At 35.6% G+C, this 18,024-nt stretch overlaps 1 protein-coding gene across 9 annotated transcripts in view; it reads right to left on the reverse strand.

Moving 5' to 3' along the window:
- Nucleotides 1-832: 832 nt before the first annotated feature.
- LOC134047425 (sodium channel protein type 2 subunit alpha) overlaps nt 833-18,024 on the reverse strand; it is a 53,031-nt gene continuing 35,839 nt past the window's right edge. For all 9 annotated transcript variants that reach the window (XM_062498545.1, XM_062498541.1, XM_062498538.1 and 6 more), the window contains exons 17-26: nt 16,021-16,141; nt 15,498-15,652; nt 13,277-13,450; nt 11,074-11,196; nt 6,127-6,408; nt 5,557-5,610; nt 4,244-4,381; nt 3,525-3,629; nt 3,085-3,355; nt 833-2,028 (exon numbers count right to left, since the gene is read on the reverse strand). In XM_062498545.1, the coding sequence (XP_062354529.1) occupies nt 833-2,028; nt 3,085-3,355; nt 3,525-3,629; nt 4,244-4,381; nt 5,557-5,610; nt 6,127-6,408; nt 11,074-11,196; nt 13,277-13,450; nt 15,498-15,652; nt 16,021-16,141 (2,619 nt within the window). The remainder of the gene's footprint in view (nt 2,029-3,084; nt 3,356-3,524; nt 3,630-4,243; nt 4,382-5,556; nt 5,611-6,126; nt 6,409-11,073; nt 11,197-13,276; nt 13,451-15,497; nt 15,653-16,020; nt 16,142-18,024) is intronic.

Raw genomic sequence — 18,024 nt, forward strand, 5'->3', positions numbered from 1 at the left:
TCAACTCTGTGTCCCTTGGTAGAATTTTATGCAGAGATTGTTCAACTATTGTTAAATGACTTATGAAAAAATAAAACATCTGTTCTATTATTGTAGACTCTATGGGACTTTACAGGCACATTAAGATTTGTCTGGATGAGATACTAGATGGTTACTGTTATTAAGCACCTCAACATACAGAGCCACCCTGAAACGTGGAAGTAGTCAGACTGCTGCTTTGTGCGACGTCATGTTTTCCCATGCATGAACTACAAGTGCAGCATGCCTTCATGCAAATCACTTCTGTCTGTACATTATAGAGAATCCGAGAGTAGAACACCTGGTCCTCATACCCCCTTCCCCAACATAAAACCCATTTACAAAAATAGTCACATATAATAGTAAACAACCTGTGAATTAAAAAATGATAAGTTCACCAACACTGATTTTTGTAAAAATATGGCAAATGTGACTGTTGAAATGCTAACCGTGGATACAATTTTTGTACTGTGTGTTTCATGTTAAACACAGATTCATAGGTTTGCACCTTCTTTTTTTTTTTTTAAACTGGTCCCTACAGTCTGGTTGGCCATTTTATCATCTCTTCAGCAGTGTCAGCTGGTACTAAAAACAACAACCTCCTGTCAAGATGTTACCCTGTTTTACAGAGTTGCAGTTTGATGACGAGGGGTCACTGTCTTGCTATAGGCACTGACCTTATATATATATAATTATATATATATCTATATATGTAAAAACTGACAGTTTGGCATGTACCTCCTACAGGAGTCCTGTTGACACAAATACATACTTTTTCAGGCTGTAAACAGTTTATTACAAACAGCATTCTATGTTACTTTTTACTTTCCCTGCTGTCTTTACCCTTATCTTCTTTTTCTGATTTGTCTTTTTCATATTTTTCTTTGTCTGGCTTTGTTACACTGTCATAAGAGGGTGGGGAGGTTGTGGATGGGGTCATATCTGTTTTTTCTGGAGTGGAGTTCTCGTTTAGTTTATCCATGATCATATCTTCTTTCATGGGCAGATCATCTTCCTCTTTACCTTTATCCTGACTAAATATACATGATACTTTTTTGACTTTTAGCCTTAAAAGGTGACGTCTGTAAGCACGCTGAATGATGACAGCAGACACCTCCTCCTGCTTTCGTTTCAGTGTGGTTGTAATTGGTTCATAGGAGACTTTGGAAGGATTGGCTGCCATAAACCGATCTTCCATCTGTATTCTGAGGGCGTCCATCTCCCCGCTTTCCCCCAAGACACGCTTTGTGAAAGCAAACAAGATGTCAAGGCAGTGAATTCTGTCACCGCTCACCATGGGCAGATCCATTGCAATAAGCTGGACTTTGTTTGGTTTTGCTATGAGAAGAGGTGGATCTAACGAAGCTGCAAAATCTGATAATTTACTGAACTCTATGAATTGTGTTGCATCGGGATCAAACTTCTCCCAGACTTCATAGAACATCTCAAAGTCATCCTCACTCAAGGGTTCAGCGCTTTCTTCAGTAGCAACACTGAAGTTCTCCAAAATCACAGCAATGTACATGTTCACCACTACCAGAAAGGATATGATAATGTAGCTGACAAAGAAGAAAATCCCAACAGAAGGGTTGCCACAGTCACCTTTCACAGAGCTCCCCGGATGATCTTTATGGGGGTCACAGTCTGGCTCCCCACTGTTCAGAATTGGGGCGAGCAAACCGTCCCAGCCAGCGGACGTGGTGATCTGAAACAGGCAGATCATGCTGTTGCCAAACGTTTCAAAGTTGAACATGTCATCGATCCCAACTTCCCTCTTGACATAGGCAAAGTTGGACATGCCAAATATCGCGTAGATGAACATGACCAGGAAGAGCAGCAGCCCAATGTTGAACAAAGCAGGAAGAGACATCATCAAAGCAAAAAGCAGAGTGCGGATTCCCTTAGCGCCTTTAATGAGGCGCAGGATTCGACCGATTCTGGCGAGCCGGATGACTCTGAAGAGTGTGGGAGATACAAAGTACTTCTCAATCATCTCAGCCAAAAACATACCTAGGAAAAAACAAGTTAAATCAGTAAAGAGAAATACTACATTTAAAAACCACTGCTAAAGATATATTCTACAAGGATTGTAGAACTTTAAGAAGAGTAGGATGCTTAAACAGATTTTTAGGAATTAGCCATTTAGGTTTTTTTACAAAACCTGTGTCTGGTATACTGTTTTAGGACAAACTGATAACTAGTAGTATGTATATTAGCAAAATAATCTCAGTAAATCTGAAGAAAGATCACATGCACATTAATATTAAAATTCCATGTGATCAAGTTAGGTTATTCAAAAAATACGTATATTTGAAGAGAACTGTGGCTTCTTAATCATACATAACATGAACACAGATCTATTACTAATGACACAGAAATTCGAAAAATAAAAAGAACTGATAAAAAGGTTTGTTATAATTCACAGAAGAATAAAAAAATTGAACATTGTATTATGTGCCCCAAAGCAGAAAAATAACTTTTTTTGATACAAAAATACCAAAACTGATTTTCACATTAAGGAGTACTTAAAAGTTAAAATAACACAATTTTTACTCAAGTTCTTTCAAGTTTGCTGCTCTAGATAAAACAAAGATTGGTGGAGTCATTATTTGTTACCACATCTGCTTCAGCTCTGCTTCTCCAATGCTCACTCTAGCTCAGGCACAAAGCCTCTCAGAATCAAACAAAACTGAAGTAAGCAAAAGGTTTTACCCTGCTGTGTGGGGTGCATGCATCCTACCCTCATAATAGTGCCACACAGGTTTTGCTCTTGGATTTTGGAGTCTTTCAACTGCAACTGTCACTGTAAGTTTACATCAAAATTGCCTTCCATAGGCAATAGGAATCTCTTCTGATTTCAGAATAAAGATTTAATTTCAACCAATAAAAGAGTAAGAGTATGTGAAACCTCTTGCTAAAAAAAACTTAGTTTTCAGATATCTTACAGATAAGACTTTCTAGTGACAAAGTTGAATCAAAATAGAAGTAGAGTTTACACAAAAAAAACCACAAAACCATGTCCATTTTCACAGAATTAGACATTTCATAAAAGTTAGTTGCTCTTACCTACTATGGAGAGAATCACAACCACAAAATCAAAAATATTCCAGCCTATAGTGAAGTAGTAATGGCGAAGTGAAATCAATTTCAGGACAAATTCTCCAGTGAAAAGGACAATGAACACCAGGTTAATCCAATATAAAATGTTTTCCATGTCTTCACTCTGATCATCTGTTTCTACCATCATTGTGACCATGTTAAGGCAGATAAGTATCATGATACTGATATCAAATGCTTGTTTTGTTACAAAATCAAAGACCATGCCTTGGAATTTGTTCTGTTGTAGCAGAAGAAAGAGGAAAAAAAAAAGGTATTTGAGATTAATAAGGCTTTTCTTATATCACATATTTTTTTAGCTTACAACTTCTTTCAGCCAAAGGCATAATAGAAAAAAAAATCCAATTTTAAATAGTTGTAAAAATAACAGAAAATATTTTTATTCTTACTGCTGGTCGAGGTATAGGCTTTTGTGGTTTCTTTGAACCCAATTTTTTCATTGCATTGTAGTATTTCTTCTGTTCTTCTGTCATAAAAATGTCTTGACCTCCAAAGTAAACCCAAGAGATAAAAACTGGTTACAATCAGGTATCTTTATTGATTACTTATAAATAATTATCATTCTTGTTCATATTCTCATCTGTGGGAAAATTTAGGACAGATATAAAAATCCTCTTTTATGGTTTTTACATTAAGTATTAAGCTACAGAAAATGTCGAGTTCGGCAGCTGGAACACTGATACCTTTTCAGGCAGTGTTAACAAAACACAAAGACTAAAGAGGGGAACAAATAAAGATGATATATTGTTTATTATCAAAGTTCAGAAATCTATACTGCTGAGCTGTATGGCATGAAGGTAGTATAGCAAAGAGTTTTTATAGCTACGTTTAGCTATTTCAATAGCCTTTTTATGAGTCAGTTAGGGCTTCAGTCTCAGACCTATATCTTTACAAAAATGACATTTCATTAGCCATGGAAAGTCATAGACTGTCACTTGTCCATCAAACCCTCATCAAGCCAAAATATAAGCTTTAATAATTTAAAGTATTTACTATGCAGTGCTCTTAACTAATTTGTCATTTAAAATTTTATGAATAAAATTGTCGTCAGTGGACCAAATATAAGAATTTTTTAATGCTCTTTTCAGAATAACAATGAAATACTTATCTTCTTTTTCTGCTGGTTGAAATTGTCTATGATGACACCAATGAAAAGGTTCAAGGTAAAAAATGATCCAAAGATGATAAAGATGACAAAGTAAAGATACATGTACAAGTTATCTTCATACTTCGGCTGATCCAAAACCTGCAAAAAAATGCATAGAAACTCCACATTAGTTTAACAGTGAACACAAAATATCTGCTGGATAGAATTTAGGGCTCTGTCACTGTGACCTTTGCTTCTTATGGTCAAATCCTGATGTATATTTCAGTGACCTTCAATCTACAAGAAGTTACATTCTTGAAAAAGGACTTTTCTATCAAACCTGATGTTTCATTTTTAAAAATGTAACTGGCCTGTACAAATGAAGAATAAATACTGAAAACGCTATTGGTTTAAACTAGTAAAGTTCCACCTGAGTGTACAGAAACACCAAGTTTTACATCTGCAGAATTTTCTGTAAATCTTGTGGGAGGCTGGTGTTGTGGGCCTGGGGAGATTTCACTGCTACAGGCACTTAGGAAACTGCACAGGATTATGGAAGAGAGGCATCCAAGCCATGTTTAGACACATATTTTCTTGACATATACTACAACAGGCCTCCTGCTGTAAGTGCAGCTTATTAAAAAAAAAAAAATTCTTTACAAGTATAGTTTATTAAATTGTCTACTTGGAACTAGAGGAAAACTTGCACCAAGGGAATAAGGGGCAGGCCAAAGGGTAAGAAAATGCACAGGTCTAATCAAAAGTAAGCACTGTGCCCTAAAGAAAGTTGTTAGGCATCTTGCAGACCACAATGAAAGTCTTATCTTTCATAACTTGATAAATAAGATCAGTATTTAAAAAAACATAAAAAAAACCAAAAACCCCCCCAAACAACAACAACAAAAAACCAAACCAAACCAAAACAAACAACAACAAAAAAAAGACAAAAACCCAAACCAAACCGAACCAAACAAAAAAAATCCCACCAAAACTGCTCTCTGTATTGGTGTCTGTTTCCTGTTTCCAAAGATAGAGAATGGCTCAATGCATAATGAGAGGAGGAGAACGTATTTCAGGGCAATGGTAAATGTGTTGCAGGATTAAGGAATTTTGACTCAAGTGTACCACAGAGAACGTGCAATCCTTTAGGACTGCTCCTCTGCTTTCCTCATTTCTTGTATTTTTCCCATGGTTTTCATTTTCTTTAACTAGAAAATTATAGTAACTTTTTGTTCTTTCATTTTTACTGTAATTTCTGAAAGATGTTAAAATTACATTCTCAAATCTTGGTGCCCATAGATTCAGAACAAATGGGCTCAAGGGACTATACTTACATTACGAGAATCCACAGCTGCGTACATGATATCCATCCATCCTTTAAATGTGGCCTGTAAATAAAACACAGGTGTTTAGGTCACACTTTTCCTGGAAAATGGCTTGTCAGATGCATTTTTTAGGAGCTGAAGACCAACTATCTTTAGTACTCATCATAGAAACCAGCATTGACTTCTATTGAATGTTTTATTAATGTACAATAATTGCAGGACAATTCTAATATCTGATTATAGAGGACAGAGCATCCATTAAGAACTTTTGTCTATTATGAATTATTTCTGATGTAAAATTTATTTTTTCTGTGCATGAGCATTAGAGTTTTACTTTATACAGATTCAATGCAGCTAAGGTGTATTAGGTTTGAATTCCACTTTTTTCCTCATGGGCAGTATATCCTCTAGGCTTTGTGTTATTTCTGTAGAGTCATGGATTTACCCCACACTTCATAATTCAAACCAAGAACTGAGAGACAACACTTCTAAATTTAAAGAAAAAAAAGGTAAAAAAAAAATACAGTTACAAGTAAACAGTAGAGATATAGAAATAGAAATTAAGGACTGGTGACTTACCACTTGGAGCAGAGAAAGGTAACCAAGGCCTACGTTGTCAAAGTTAACCTTCACATTCTTCCACCGGGCAGTTTCATTGTTTTGTATGAGCTCCTCACATTGACTAAAGTTGTTAATTTGGCTGATATCAAATCTCTCATCGGTTGTAGTGTTAACACAATAGTAAAACTTTCCAGCAAATAGATTTACTCCCATGATACTAAATATCAGCCAGAATATAAGGCAAACAAGAAGCACATTCATAATAGATGGAATTGCTCCTAACAGGGCATTCACCACAACCTGTAGTACAAATGAAACCAAAAAGAGACACTGTAAGAACACAGGCACCAGGATCTGAAGCCATAAGTGCTTCATCAGCCTCTCTCAAATGTAACATGCTATTATAATTATATATATGTTATAATATCTGTGTTACACTTCAATTGTTGAGAGTAACAAGTCAGAAAACAGTATAGAGAAAAGATAAAAGATAAAATGCCAAACTTAATTAGAAGGGGAAAATATAAATAGCAAATGGTAGCTTTAAAGAATGGGTAAAATAAGAACCAGTAAAACAAACTAAAAGAAAAAAACCAAAAAACCCAAACCAGTGATGTATGCATCTTCCTTTGGATGTTTACATGTAGAAATAGAGAAGTAGAAATGTTCAAACCAGGAAAGCTACAGAGTATCTGAACACAGAGCTGTTAGTTTCAGGCAACTGGCAGATAAAACTTGAAAAAGAGACTTGATTTAATCACCAACTGAATTTTGGGAAAAAAAAAATCAGACTTCAGGAAAGAAAAATGTGAAAATTAGTTCATGTGTGATGATGAGCAACGATTAAAAACATGCCAGAATGAAAATAAAACACTAAGGAAAATAAAATTTGGGAGAAAGTAGGTCCGTTATGGATGAGAATTCTTAATTTAATGATGGCATGGATGATTCTGAATTAGTTCATTCCCATTTTAAATCTCTCTGTAAATAACTTTAAGAATATAAAATTTCTTAAAAATAGAGCACTGTCGCCAACTTTGCTAAAACAACTGAATTAGATCCTTAAAACTTAGTGAAGTTTGCCTTTTTTTTTTTTTCCTTAATGCAAAAAAACTAGCTACTACTTTGATGGGCATTTTTATAATTCATTCAGTTTATATGATGTAAGCACTAGGGCAGATCCTCTAGCATAATAAATTTATTGTTTCTGTTTGAAATACAAATATGTAGTGAAGGTCTATGAAGTATTTTGGCATTAAAGTTGTATCTGCAACTAATACCATCCATAGAATCAATTAATTATAAAATCAGTCGTCCAGGTAGATGGGCTTTCATTCCTTGCCCTTTTACAGAACAGAAAATAAACCCTTTGAATATTAGATAGGTGATGAGCCACCATAATGTGTACAATAAAGTAGAACTGGGCTGAAGGAGAAATTCCTGTTTTACTTTCAGGGCCCCATTCCTGCCCAAATACTATCTCTTTTGGGTAATACATTGGACAACATTCGAGAGCCTATAGGACTTCAGTGAAACTGTTGTTATATTTAAATTTAGGAACTGGATCAAATGAAGTTGCTTTCAATACAAACTACTTCATGCCTCTCTAAAAGCACAGAATGGTGCATGAAGTCCAAATCTTCTGTGCTTTTTTGTTTCTTTGTACCTTTTTTCCCCCACATATTGTAAACCAAATGTTTTAATAAGTGGTTATTTCTAGTGGAGAAATGCAATATGAATTAGTGGTTATTTCTAGTGGGGAAATGTAAAACAAATCAGAATAGTTTCTTAATCATACTAAAAATCTCCTTAGCAATACCTGTTATAAATTAATAAGCGAAATTAATATAGAATTTTATAAGCCAGCAACTGGGTAGAACAGATTCCCTAATTGATGGATAAATCTCTTCTGACTATTTCAACAGTGCTTATGTTTATGTCTTACGTTGACAAGCTTGTACTCAGCTCTGTGAACCACATGACTGCTAGGAGGCCGTAAGAATAAAACATTTTACCTAAGCAAATGAACAGTTTAATAACAATGCTGAATTAGTTTAAATTGGAAAATCATGAACTCGCTTATGTTTACAGCAATTTGACTGGAATGATAAATGGCAAGATCCTTTTTTCCCAATTTGGGAATATTTTCTAAATACATTATTTTTTTTAAAATTGAAGGTTATCTCAATTCTTGTACTCAAAAAGTATAAGTAGATTTCTTAAATGCAATAATATCATCCATCAGGAACAATTCTTGAGTTATAAAGGGATAGTTAATGAAGTGAAAATATTTGTCCTCGAGCTTTCAGTTTCAGTACACCCAATAATTCTGTTCCTGTTTCTGCTGCAGCTGCAGGTCCAGTCATGTTCTTTCTTTAATTGCTGGATTTCTACAGCTGACCTACTTTCTCTGGTATCAGTCTGAGTCCTGAAGCTATAGAGAAGCAGCTTGTGATACAAATCATTTGAAGACATTCAAAACACATGGTTGAGCATCACTGGCAACACTGATCCTGACACCTTCCAGCTTCCACTGGTAGTAGGGCTGTGAGAAAAGGGGGCTAGGCCTGACAGCAAATGAAAGCAGGGGAAACATAACAAAAACATCAAATCCCTTGTTTTGTCAGTTGAGAGGAAAAGGTATTAGTGCTTAGCACCTATAGTGGTGAGTGATATTGCTTGGGACAGAGCACAGACAGGTTAATTATATTCCTACAGGCATTTTTGGTGAAATACCAAGTGCAAATTAAAGTATAACTTTCCTAAAAATAACAGTGATGGGAAGATGCAGGGGAAAAAGAATCATGTTTTTCATAGGGGCAATTTTTTTTTCCTATTAATTACTAGTTTGAGCAGGCACAAGTCCAAATCCTAGAGAACAGTACAGTGAGTTAAAAATTTTATATGTATTGAACCAGAATTTCCTGCTTGTATATGGGAAGTATAATGCTCAATGGAAGTCAGTTTAAGTGTCTATGCAAACATATGCATTGTACTGTATTGTTAGATTTTCAGGTCATACATGATAAACAACAATGGAATGACTACGTCACAAACAGACATCTTGAATTTCCATGTAGCAGACCTTAAAATGTTCTCATACTAATCTCTTTGTCATCTTGAGCTACTGTGTTTTTAAAGATACTAAACTTGGAATTAATTATTTTAAATAAGGCAAAATTCATTACATCCATTGGAATATTTCAGTGTTAATTGCCTAACTAATGAAATTACAGGACACATATCTAATCTTAAATAATCTAACTTAATATACTACTTTTTCTTGTATTTCTTGCTAAATTCATAAATCTTTTCCTCATCTGGGTACTGTACAAAGAGAAACAGTTGGCAGATCAGGATCAAATCCATAGGTAAAGTTTACGACAATACGGAAGTCACGGGATTGACAATTACTCATAAACCTTCATGACAAGGTTATTGGTTTTTTCCTTGCAACAATAAATTGCCACTTAGACAATTTTATCTAAAAATTTGAAATATTTTTATTTTGGGTTTTTTGCTTTGCTAATCATTGTAATAAAAAAAAACCCCAACAGTTAATGTGGTTTTAGTGGGATAATACTGATTCTTTATACAGGAATTACGTCTAATATGAACATCCCAAATTTTCAAATTTGCCTTAGTAAAGGTCCAGAAATCTTTTTGAGGCAAAGAAATGCTATTTGCTGTTTGAATTTATAACATTTCATGAAAGCCCATTTCCTTTTTGGTTGAAGTGTCTTCTCTTTCCACACACTGAGAGCATGACATTTTCTTCAGAAGCTCACCAATTTGTAGTTGACTTACAAATTAGCTAATCATCTTATCACCCGGGGTGCCAAAGAATAGTGATCACAGAAGGGAGCTCACATAAGGATGCCTTTTAATTATGGCAGTAGGGCTCCAGTTGAGGTGCATCTGCTGATGCCCACTATGGCAGTATGTCCAAGAGAGACAGATGGACTCTGGAGGTGTAAGCCAGACATCTTTCTGTGGCTGGAGCTAGAAATATCTACCATATCTGGATGCTCACTACTACCCCTGAGAGGAATATTTCTAGAGCTTTTGAGTCATAGCAGAGTACATCAGGTCTTTGTGCACTTTGTCCATTTCAGTGCACAAAAGAAATTATTTAAACTAATTTTGACTTTATACTGAGACAGACTGATCGTGCCCTGCTGGGCAGCTGAGGATCTCAGCCTCTGGTAACTGACAGTGATAACAAACAGCTGGGGACAGTAACTTCTCAAACATACCAGAAAAAGTCTAATATGTTTTCAGGCTGCCTAGTGGTCTATAGATTACAATCAACATTTTACAATCAATGTGGAAAGCAGTAAGCAACCGGAAATTACAAAACCAGCTTGATCTCTGATATGCTAGAAAAGTTTTCTTGAATAGAATGCAATGGTTCTAATATGAAAGAAAGAAGGTATTTTAATAGTGCCAATTTACTTCTTAACATATGAATTAATTACAAAACTTTTAGTTCTAAAAGACATTCCCAATTTATATATACAGAATACTATGTTAAAAGATATAGACTACATATGATTGTCTAAACTGGTACAAAATACACATGAGCACGCATACATGGTGTATGTGCACAGACTTTTAAGAAAACTCCAATACTTCCCCTTAAACTGTTTTGACTATAGCAGGATGTGTTTGTATAGGATAAATTCAGTAATATTGCATAGATCCATGCAGTTGATAAATCCTTGGGCCCTCCATGAAAATATGAAAAATGGTGAAAGGCCAAGGAGCCTCATTAAGTGTAACAATATGTGCAATTACACATGAATTCATATAAGCAGATGAAGCCTTTTGCTTATATGTTAGTGATAAACGTGAAATATATAGGATGGTAGAGCAGCATTTCTGCATGGATTGGTTGTTGATTATTCTGCATGCATTGTTTCTGTGGATGCATGCATAATTTCAGATTCTTTCACATTGTCTTACCCTCATCCCTTCAAATCGTGACAAGGCTCTTAGAGGTCTCAAAGCTCTTAGTGTCCTAAGGGATTTAATCGCACCAAGTTCTGAGTAGCCCAAGGCATTAGCTGTTAAGCTAACCAAAGAGACCTACACAAAAACAGAAAGGCAATATTGCTCATTTATCTTTATATCCTTCCGATACATATGGTGGGAATGATGTGTGCCCTGAACTTCGCAAGAAGATTCAAGGCTGGACCTCTTTCTCCAGGAAACCATCTACAATGCAGAAAAATCTTTATGTCAGACAAAGTAGAATAGAAATATATTCTAGGTACCTGTTGATGAAATCATGTTGGTAGAATGGTATAAAAGTGCCTTCTATACTCACATAAACCAGTCAATATTTGGTGATATTTAAAGAAAAATGAAGTCACATGCAAAAACAAAACACCCAAAAGCTGGGTGAATTGGAACGGACAATTTAGGTCAGGACTTCCCATGATATCTTCAGAACTTGATGAGAAAGTAAACGCTCTCAGAAACCACATCCAGACCTCTTTTTTGTTCAAATGTAACTTTCTAGTGTCCAGCAAATCTTATTCAACAGCCACAGCTACCAGTGCTGCTCAGATTTAACCAGACTAATCAAGACTGAGAACCAACTGTTTGTTAGACCATGGTAGAAGCTTCACTGTTAGGCATATCCACACTTCATTACATTCCCTGTGACTCCTTTAAAAACGTCATCAATTCTGGCTTGCATAACGCTGGTCTGGTCTGCAGGCAGATGAGTAAATAAACTAGAACAGCTGTAAAATAAACAATACAATTATCTTTCATCAATAATCCTTGGAAATGTATTTCTAATAGCCATTGGGAAGGAGTGCCCCTAATAAATCAAAAATTAAACAAATCACCTTCTACTTCCATCCATTTAATGCCCTTTCCTTCCATCCTTCCTTTTCTCTCAATTCCTTCATCTCCAGATTGTTCTTTTTCTTTCAACCCCCTGACTATACACTAAAAAGAATGCTTCAGATATTATTTTTTTTTATTTAAAAATTTGCGCCAAGGTAAGGTTGACATGGAAAACTAATAAAGCTATTTATAAGGGTCACAAAAGTAACTAAACCACAGATTATGAAATAAGAATTAAATATTTGCTGACAAATACAAGCTCTACTGGTCATGACAATTTACACATTGGATGATTGAGCCAATAAATGTTTTACAAAAGTACTGACTCAATCATAAAAATTCTGCATGACCATATAGTCATATCTTATCATAGGATTTGCAATGCTGGTCTGGATTTACAAGGTATAATGTTTTCCAAGCTCTGGCTAGTAAAGATGTCATGATCTATCACTGTAGTTTTAGGGAGATATTTAGCAATTTCTACAGAATTCTGGTGTTTTTTGTAATGCCCAAATAGGTGGTTTAAGACATACTCTTAACTTGCATTCCATGGGAATTACATCTGTGGAATGGAGAGATGGCTATTAATGCAAACAGAGGTAAGTCAGGCTACTGGGGATGGAAGGGAAGTGAATAGCTGCTATATGGCCAAAGATCTGCAGTCTTCCATTTATGCTACCTAGAACTTTACATACACTGTTGAGAATGTAGACTTGAAATTACAATGCACTTCTCACTAGGTCTCCTTCAGACAATGTGTATCTGCTCCTTGGTAGTGCAGCCTTTTGAAAATCATGCGGAAACCCATTCTAAGGGGGCTTATCTTTGGTTCTTTGAAGTGTTTCTTTGAGGTCACCCCCATGATACAGTGAAAAGTGCAAGGGTACTGAATAGCACAATGGAACTGACAATTCCTAGCAGTATTTTCCTTTCATATTGCAGACAGTAAGTGACAGGACAGTTACACTTATTGATTAGAATATTAGAAACAGTTTGAGAAATTGCTTCCATATACAAAGAAAAACTGTAGAGGATGAACAGCATCTTCTCTATACCACCAAAAGAAGATAGTAAAAACTGTCATTCAAGAAAGAATTACAACTTCATAAAACCAGAGAATTTCAACAAAACATCTCTCAAAAAATAAGTATATCCAAATATTTTTTTCCCATTCTGAGCAGAATTATATACTATAGCACCACAGCAGTTAAAATAGAATTTTTGTTGAATGGAACAGAAATCTTATTCTGAAAACATAATATTCTGATTTTTAAAGCCTGTCATACAGGACATGAAAAAGAATACATACATCAACAATCAGGAAGTCCAGCCAGCACCATGCATTAGTAAAATAGGTTTGGAAGCCATAAGCAACCCATTTTAAAAGCATTTCCAGAATGAAGATATAGGTGAAAACTTTGTCAGCATATTCCAGCATGGTCTTGATAGTTTTACGTTGCTCTATGTAGATATCTTCAAATGCCTGTGAAAAAAAAAAAAAATGAAGATATAATTAGAAGTCTTCACAATTTGCAGTGTTGTACAGGAATGGCCAGGAAAAAAATTGGAATTGAAAAAATACACATTATGATAAGGCATGTATCTTTCCCTCAAGTATAACTTCGGCTTTCACTTAAAACTTTTCGTAAAGCTGGGTCCAAACAATACTCATCTTTCAGCTGAGTTGAAAAGCATTACACAAAACTTACAGTAAGACCATTCTTCAAACTTCATTTTAATTAGATGCCATGGATAATGTTTGTGTGGCCAGGTTTTGGTAATGGGAGGAGTTAGAGGGGTGGTTCTGTGGGAAAGTTCTAGAAGCCTCCCCCGTGTCCAGAAGAGCCAAGGCCAGCTGGCTCCAGAACAGACCCACTGCTGGCCAAGGCCAAGCCAACCAGTAAAGCCCCTCTGACAATATATTTAAGAAGGAAAAAAAAAAGAAAAAAATATTGCACAGGCAGAATTTTAGGCAGAGAAAAGTGGAGTGAGAATATGTGAGAGGTACAGTTCTGCAGATATCTAGGTCAGTGCAGAAGGAGAGGCAGGAGGTGCTCCTGGCACTGGAGCTGAGATTGCCCTGCAGCCCGTGGTAAAGACCAGGGTGAAGCAGCTGTGCCACTCAGCCCGTGGAGATCCACAGGGATGCAGAGATCCGTTTGCAGCCCCTGGAAGAGCCCCAGGCCAGAGCAGGGGTATGCCTGAGAGCAGTCTGTGAATTTGTGGGAAACCCATGCTGGAGCAGGTTCCTGGCAAGGACCTGCAGACCATGGAGAGAGGAGCCCATGCTGGAGCAGCCCAGTAGGACTCATAGGACCAGGAGGACTGTGCCTGAAGGACTGCACCCCATGGAATAGGGACCCACATTGCAGCAGTTTTTGGAGAACTGTTGCCTGTGGGATGGACTCACACTGGAGAAGTTCATAGAGAACTGTCTCCTGTGGAAGGGGCCCCATTCTGGAGCAGTGGAAGACTCCTCTCCCTGAGCAGTGGCAGAAACAACATGGGATGAACTGACCATAACTCCCATTCCTTGTCAACCTGCACTGCTGGGGGAGGATATAAAGCTGGGAAGGAGGGAGAGATGGGGTGAAGGCATTTTAAAGATTCATTTTACTTCTTATTATCCTGCTTTGATTTTGTTAACAATAAATTCAGCTAATAGCCCTAGGCTGAGTCTGTTTTGCCCATCACAGTATTTGGTGGCTGATTTCTCCGGGGCCTTATGTCAACCCATGAACCCTTCATTATATTTTCTTTCCCCAGTCCACATGTGGAGTTACAGAGATTCCTTGGTGGGTACCTGGCATTCAGTCAGGGTCAACTCACTACAGATAGCAAGAGCCTATTAACATAAGGATTTGTGAGAGCTACAAATTTATATTCAAATTTTATGAGATTGAAAAATGACTCTGTGATACATTATTTTTGAGCAATAATTGAAACCAAACCATGCACACTAACCCACAATCCCAAAGAGAGAACTGTCTTGTCAAAAGGAAATGTATACATTGACAGAGAATCATTGTGCATTGACAAGTATAGCAAGAACATTGTATTCTGCTCTATGAGAAAGTAATTAGTTCAATACATACTCAGTGCACCTGATTTAACACCAATCTGTAAAATACCTAATGGAATTGTGTTGGCACCTACCTCCTCAGTTTGACAATTTGAGTTACTGCTGCTAAGTTCATAGCTCAGCAGTGTTTTTATTTAAATGTGTATTAAAAAAAAAAGCTCTTACCATCAATATTAAGACATGAAAACACCGCTCTGATAAACTAATTTCTTATTTCCATTAACAATACATTTTGAACTTGCCAAACAATTTGTTTCACAGCCCTCTAGCAAATTCTTACATGTCCTACAATACATGCCTAATACTTGCAGACATACATTTATATTACTACAGTCATTAATTGGATACCAAATTCTAATTTGTTACCTGTAGCTATGTGATTAACTGTAATTTTAAATGCTTGCTATTTAAAATCACAATAGTTACAATTGTTCCACACTTAATTTACCAGAGCACCGCTGCTGAGAAGAATCATGAAGACTATGAAGGTCTCAAACCAGTTGTGTTCAACAATCTTATAGCAGGTTTTCCTAAGATTCCACCAGATTTTCCCCTTTCCTTCTTCGACACTGACTTGACAGCATTTGAATCTCCGTACGCACCCTAAATGTGATAATAAATTTTGAGATGTCAGAATAAAGTAAATATTTATTAGGAATCACAATGAATGGTAATAATTTGACTCATTTCAATGCTGCTGCATTAGATCCTTATAACTCCTCTTTGAGCATTTTTGTTTAGCATTTGAATTTAAAGCTTTTTAAAGTATCTTTCGCAATATCTTCCAAAGAGAGAAAGAGAACACTGTAGAACACATGAAATCTATGGCAGTAACTCTGAAAGAGTTACTAATACAAACAGATATTACAACTATAATCAGTAAACTTCTTTTTGATCTTGAATAAAAAGAGAATCCTGTCCAAGTCAACAAAATTAGGTCTACTTATCTTTCTTTATTTTGCTTCACCTACCTTCTGTAAAACAAGCTTCTGGCTCTAGAACTTCTTCAGGTTCTGCTTCTGGCTGTTCACCTTCTGGAGGTAGTCCAATATCAACTGTGCTGCCTTCTGATGAACTGGATGCATTCAACTTCTGTGAATGAAACCCCAGATAATTATTTTTTCCAGTTTTATTCTTTTGAATAGAAATTAATGTTGGAAATGTATATCAAAATATTTTGAATTTATTCAGTGCTGTGATACTAAATTAACTTCTTATCTACATCTATAATGCCAAATTGCTCTACTACAGGTAAGGTCACAAGATTAGAAACAACATAATGTGCATTTTCCCTATTGAAAATATTTTGATATTTTCATACAAGGAATTGCTGAAATTACTAGAGTATTATTTTGAGCCACACATAGGAATTTTGAAGTGAAATTTCAGTCAGCTAAGAATGGGTGCTTTCCATGTTTTGTACTGTTTAATTATTCCAATCATGTGGCTGCATTTTAGGTTACACTTCAGATAGCATGTGTTAGTACACATAAATTTCCAACATCATGACCAAACCAACAGCAAGCTGCACAGATGTATTTTCATGTCTCAAGTAAATATTATTCTAGCAAGTCTGTAAAAACCTAAATCTAGAAAGTTTGAATAGAATTTTTTCATTATTATTGACATGAAAACACATGTTATGAGTTTTATAGGATAATTTAATTATCTTTATTTCCGAAAGAGCAGCACATTACTTTAGGAGCAGTAGCTGATACTTTGCATACTCACTTGCCAATGCATTTTCTTAATATATTGTGCATTTTGAAACTACTTATTACCTTGGTACAGTACACATAGATGTCCAATTACTATAAAAGGCCAAAAAAAATTTGAATTACTAAAGTGAAAACAAATATTTTTAAAACAATACTGTAATAAAATAATACCGAACCAATAAATCATACCAATATTGTAATCTAAACCTTAAAAATTATTCTTTCACATCATCATATGATGTTGGCAACAGACATATATGAGTACTATAATAAGTAAAAGTAGTTTGATTACAGCATTCTATGACTCTTCTAATGTTATCACTATATGGAGTATAACATCAGTAAAATGGCTGCATTGATAAGTAGCTAATCTTATAAAGGGAATGATGTAAGCAGATTTAGAATAGAGTCTATTGGGAATTAATATTAGATAGAGATGTTCTATGGTAACATTAAAGATATATTTTTTCTGACACTTAAATCTGAACTTAGAGGCATTATTCCCTTAAAGCATTGCTGAGTAGCTTCAAATTCTATACAGGTTTTTGTAAAGGAAATGTAAACTGTATTAATCTGTGGATACAGAAAGCAACTTGAGACATTAATGGAATTTTACATAGCAACAAATATTCGTTATGTTCTTCAAACAAAAACAAGATTCATTCCTTTCTCCCCCATTCTGATTCTATTGAATCACACTGACAATAGATTGTGTTGTGATTCTGACAAGCTCAGCTTTGATTTTTGTGAACCACAGTTCACGATGGAGCACATTCCAGAGTAAGGCCAAACAAATGGATGTTTGAATACATGAATGCGTGTATTGGAGGGTGTATTATGCACCTAGTTTCAGTGATATCTCCACACCCATTTCATCTGTGCTTTTTTGAAAATCCCACCTTAGACATTCACGTCTCATATTTTGGCATGAGTTTTAGCATCTATTGAGGGCAGAGCCAATGTACAAAGAGATGGATGCACGCTTTTCTGCAGATTATTACTGACAAATTTCACATTGCAATATGTTTGAATTAGACATAATGCATGGCAGTTTGGTCATTGTGGAATACTGCCTCTAAAATGGAGAAATTGGAAAGTATGGGATAAATACTGCAGTCCTCAAGTAAGGACCATACATTTAAAATATCAGTGGAAGTCAATCATCAGTTTGAGGAAAGGCCGGAAATACTATAAATGCAAGATACATTCCAAAAAATTTATATATTATGCTAAAAATTACCATTTATTAATACAATA

The sequence above is a fragment of the Cinclus cinclus genome, chromosome 9, assembly GCF_963662255.1.
Source record: "Cinclus cinclus chromosome 9, bCinCin1.1, whole genome shotgun sequence".
Taxonomy (NCBI): Eukaryota; Metazoa; Chordata; class Aves; order Passeriformes; family Cinclidae; genus Cinclus; species Cinclus cinclus.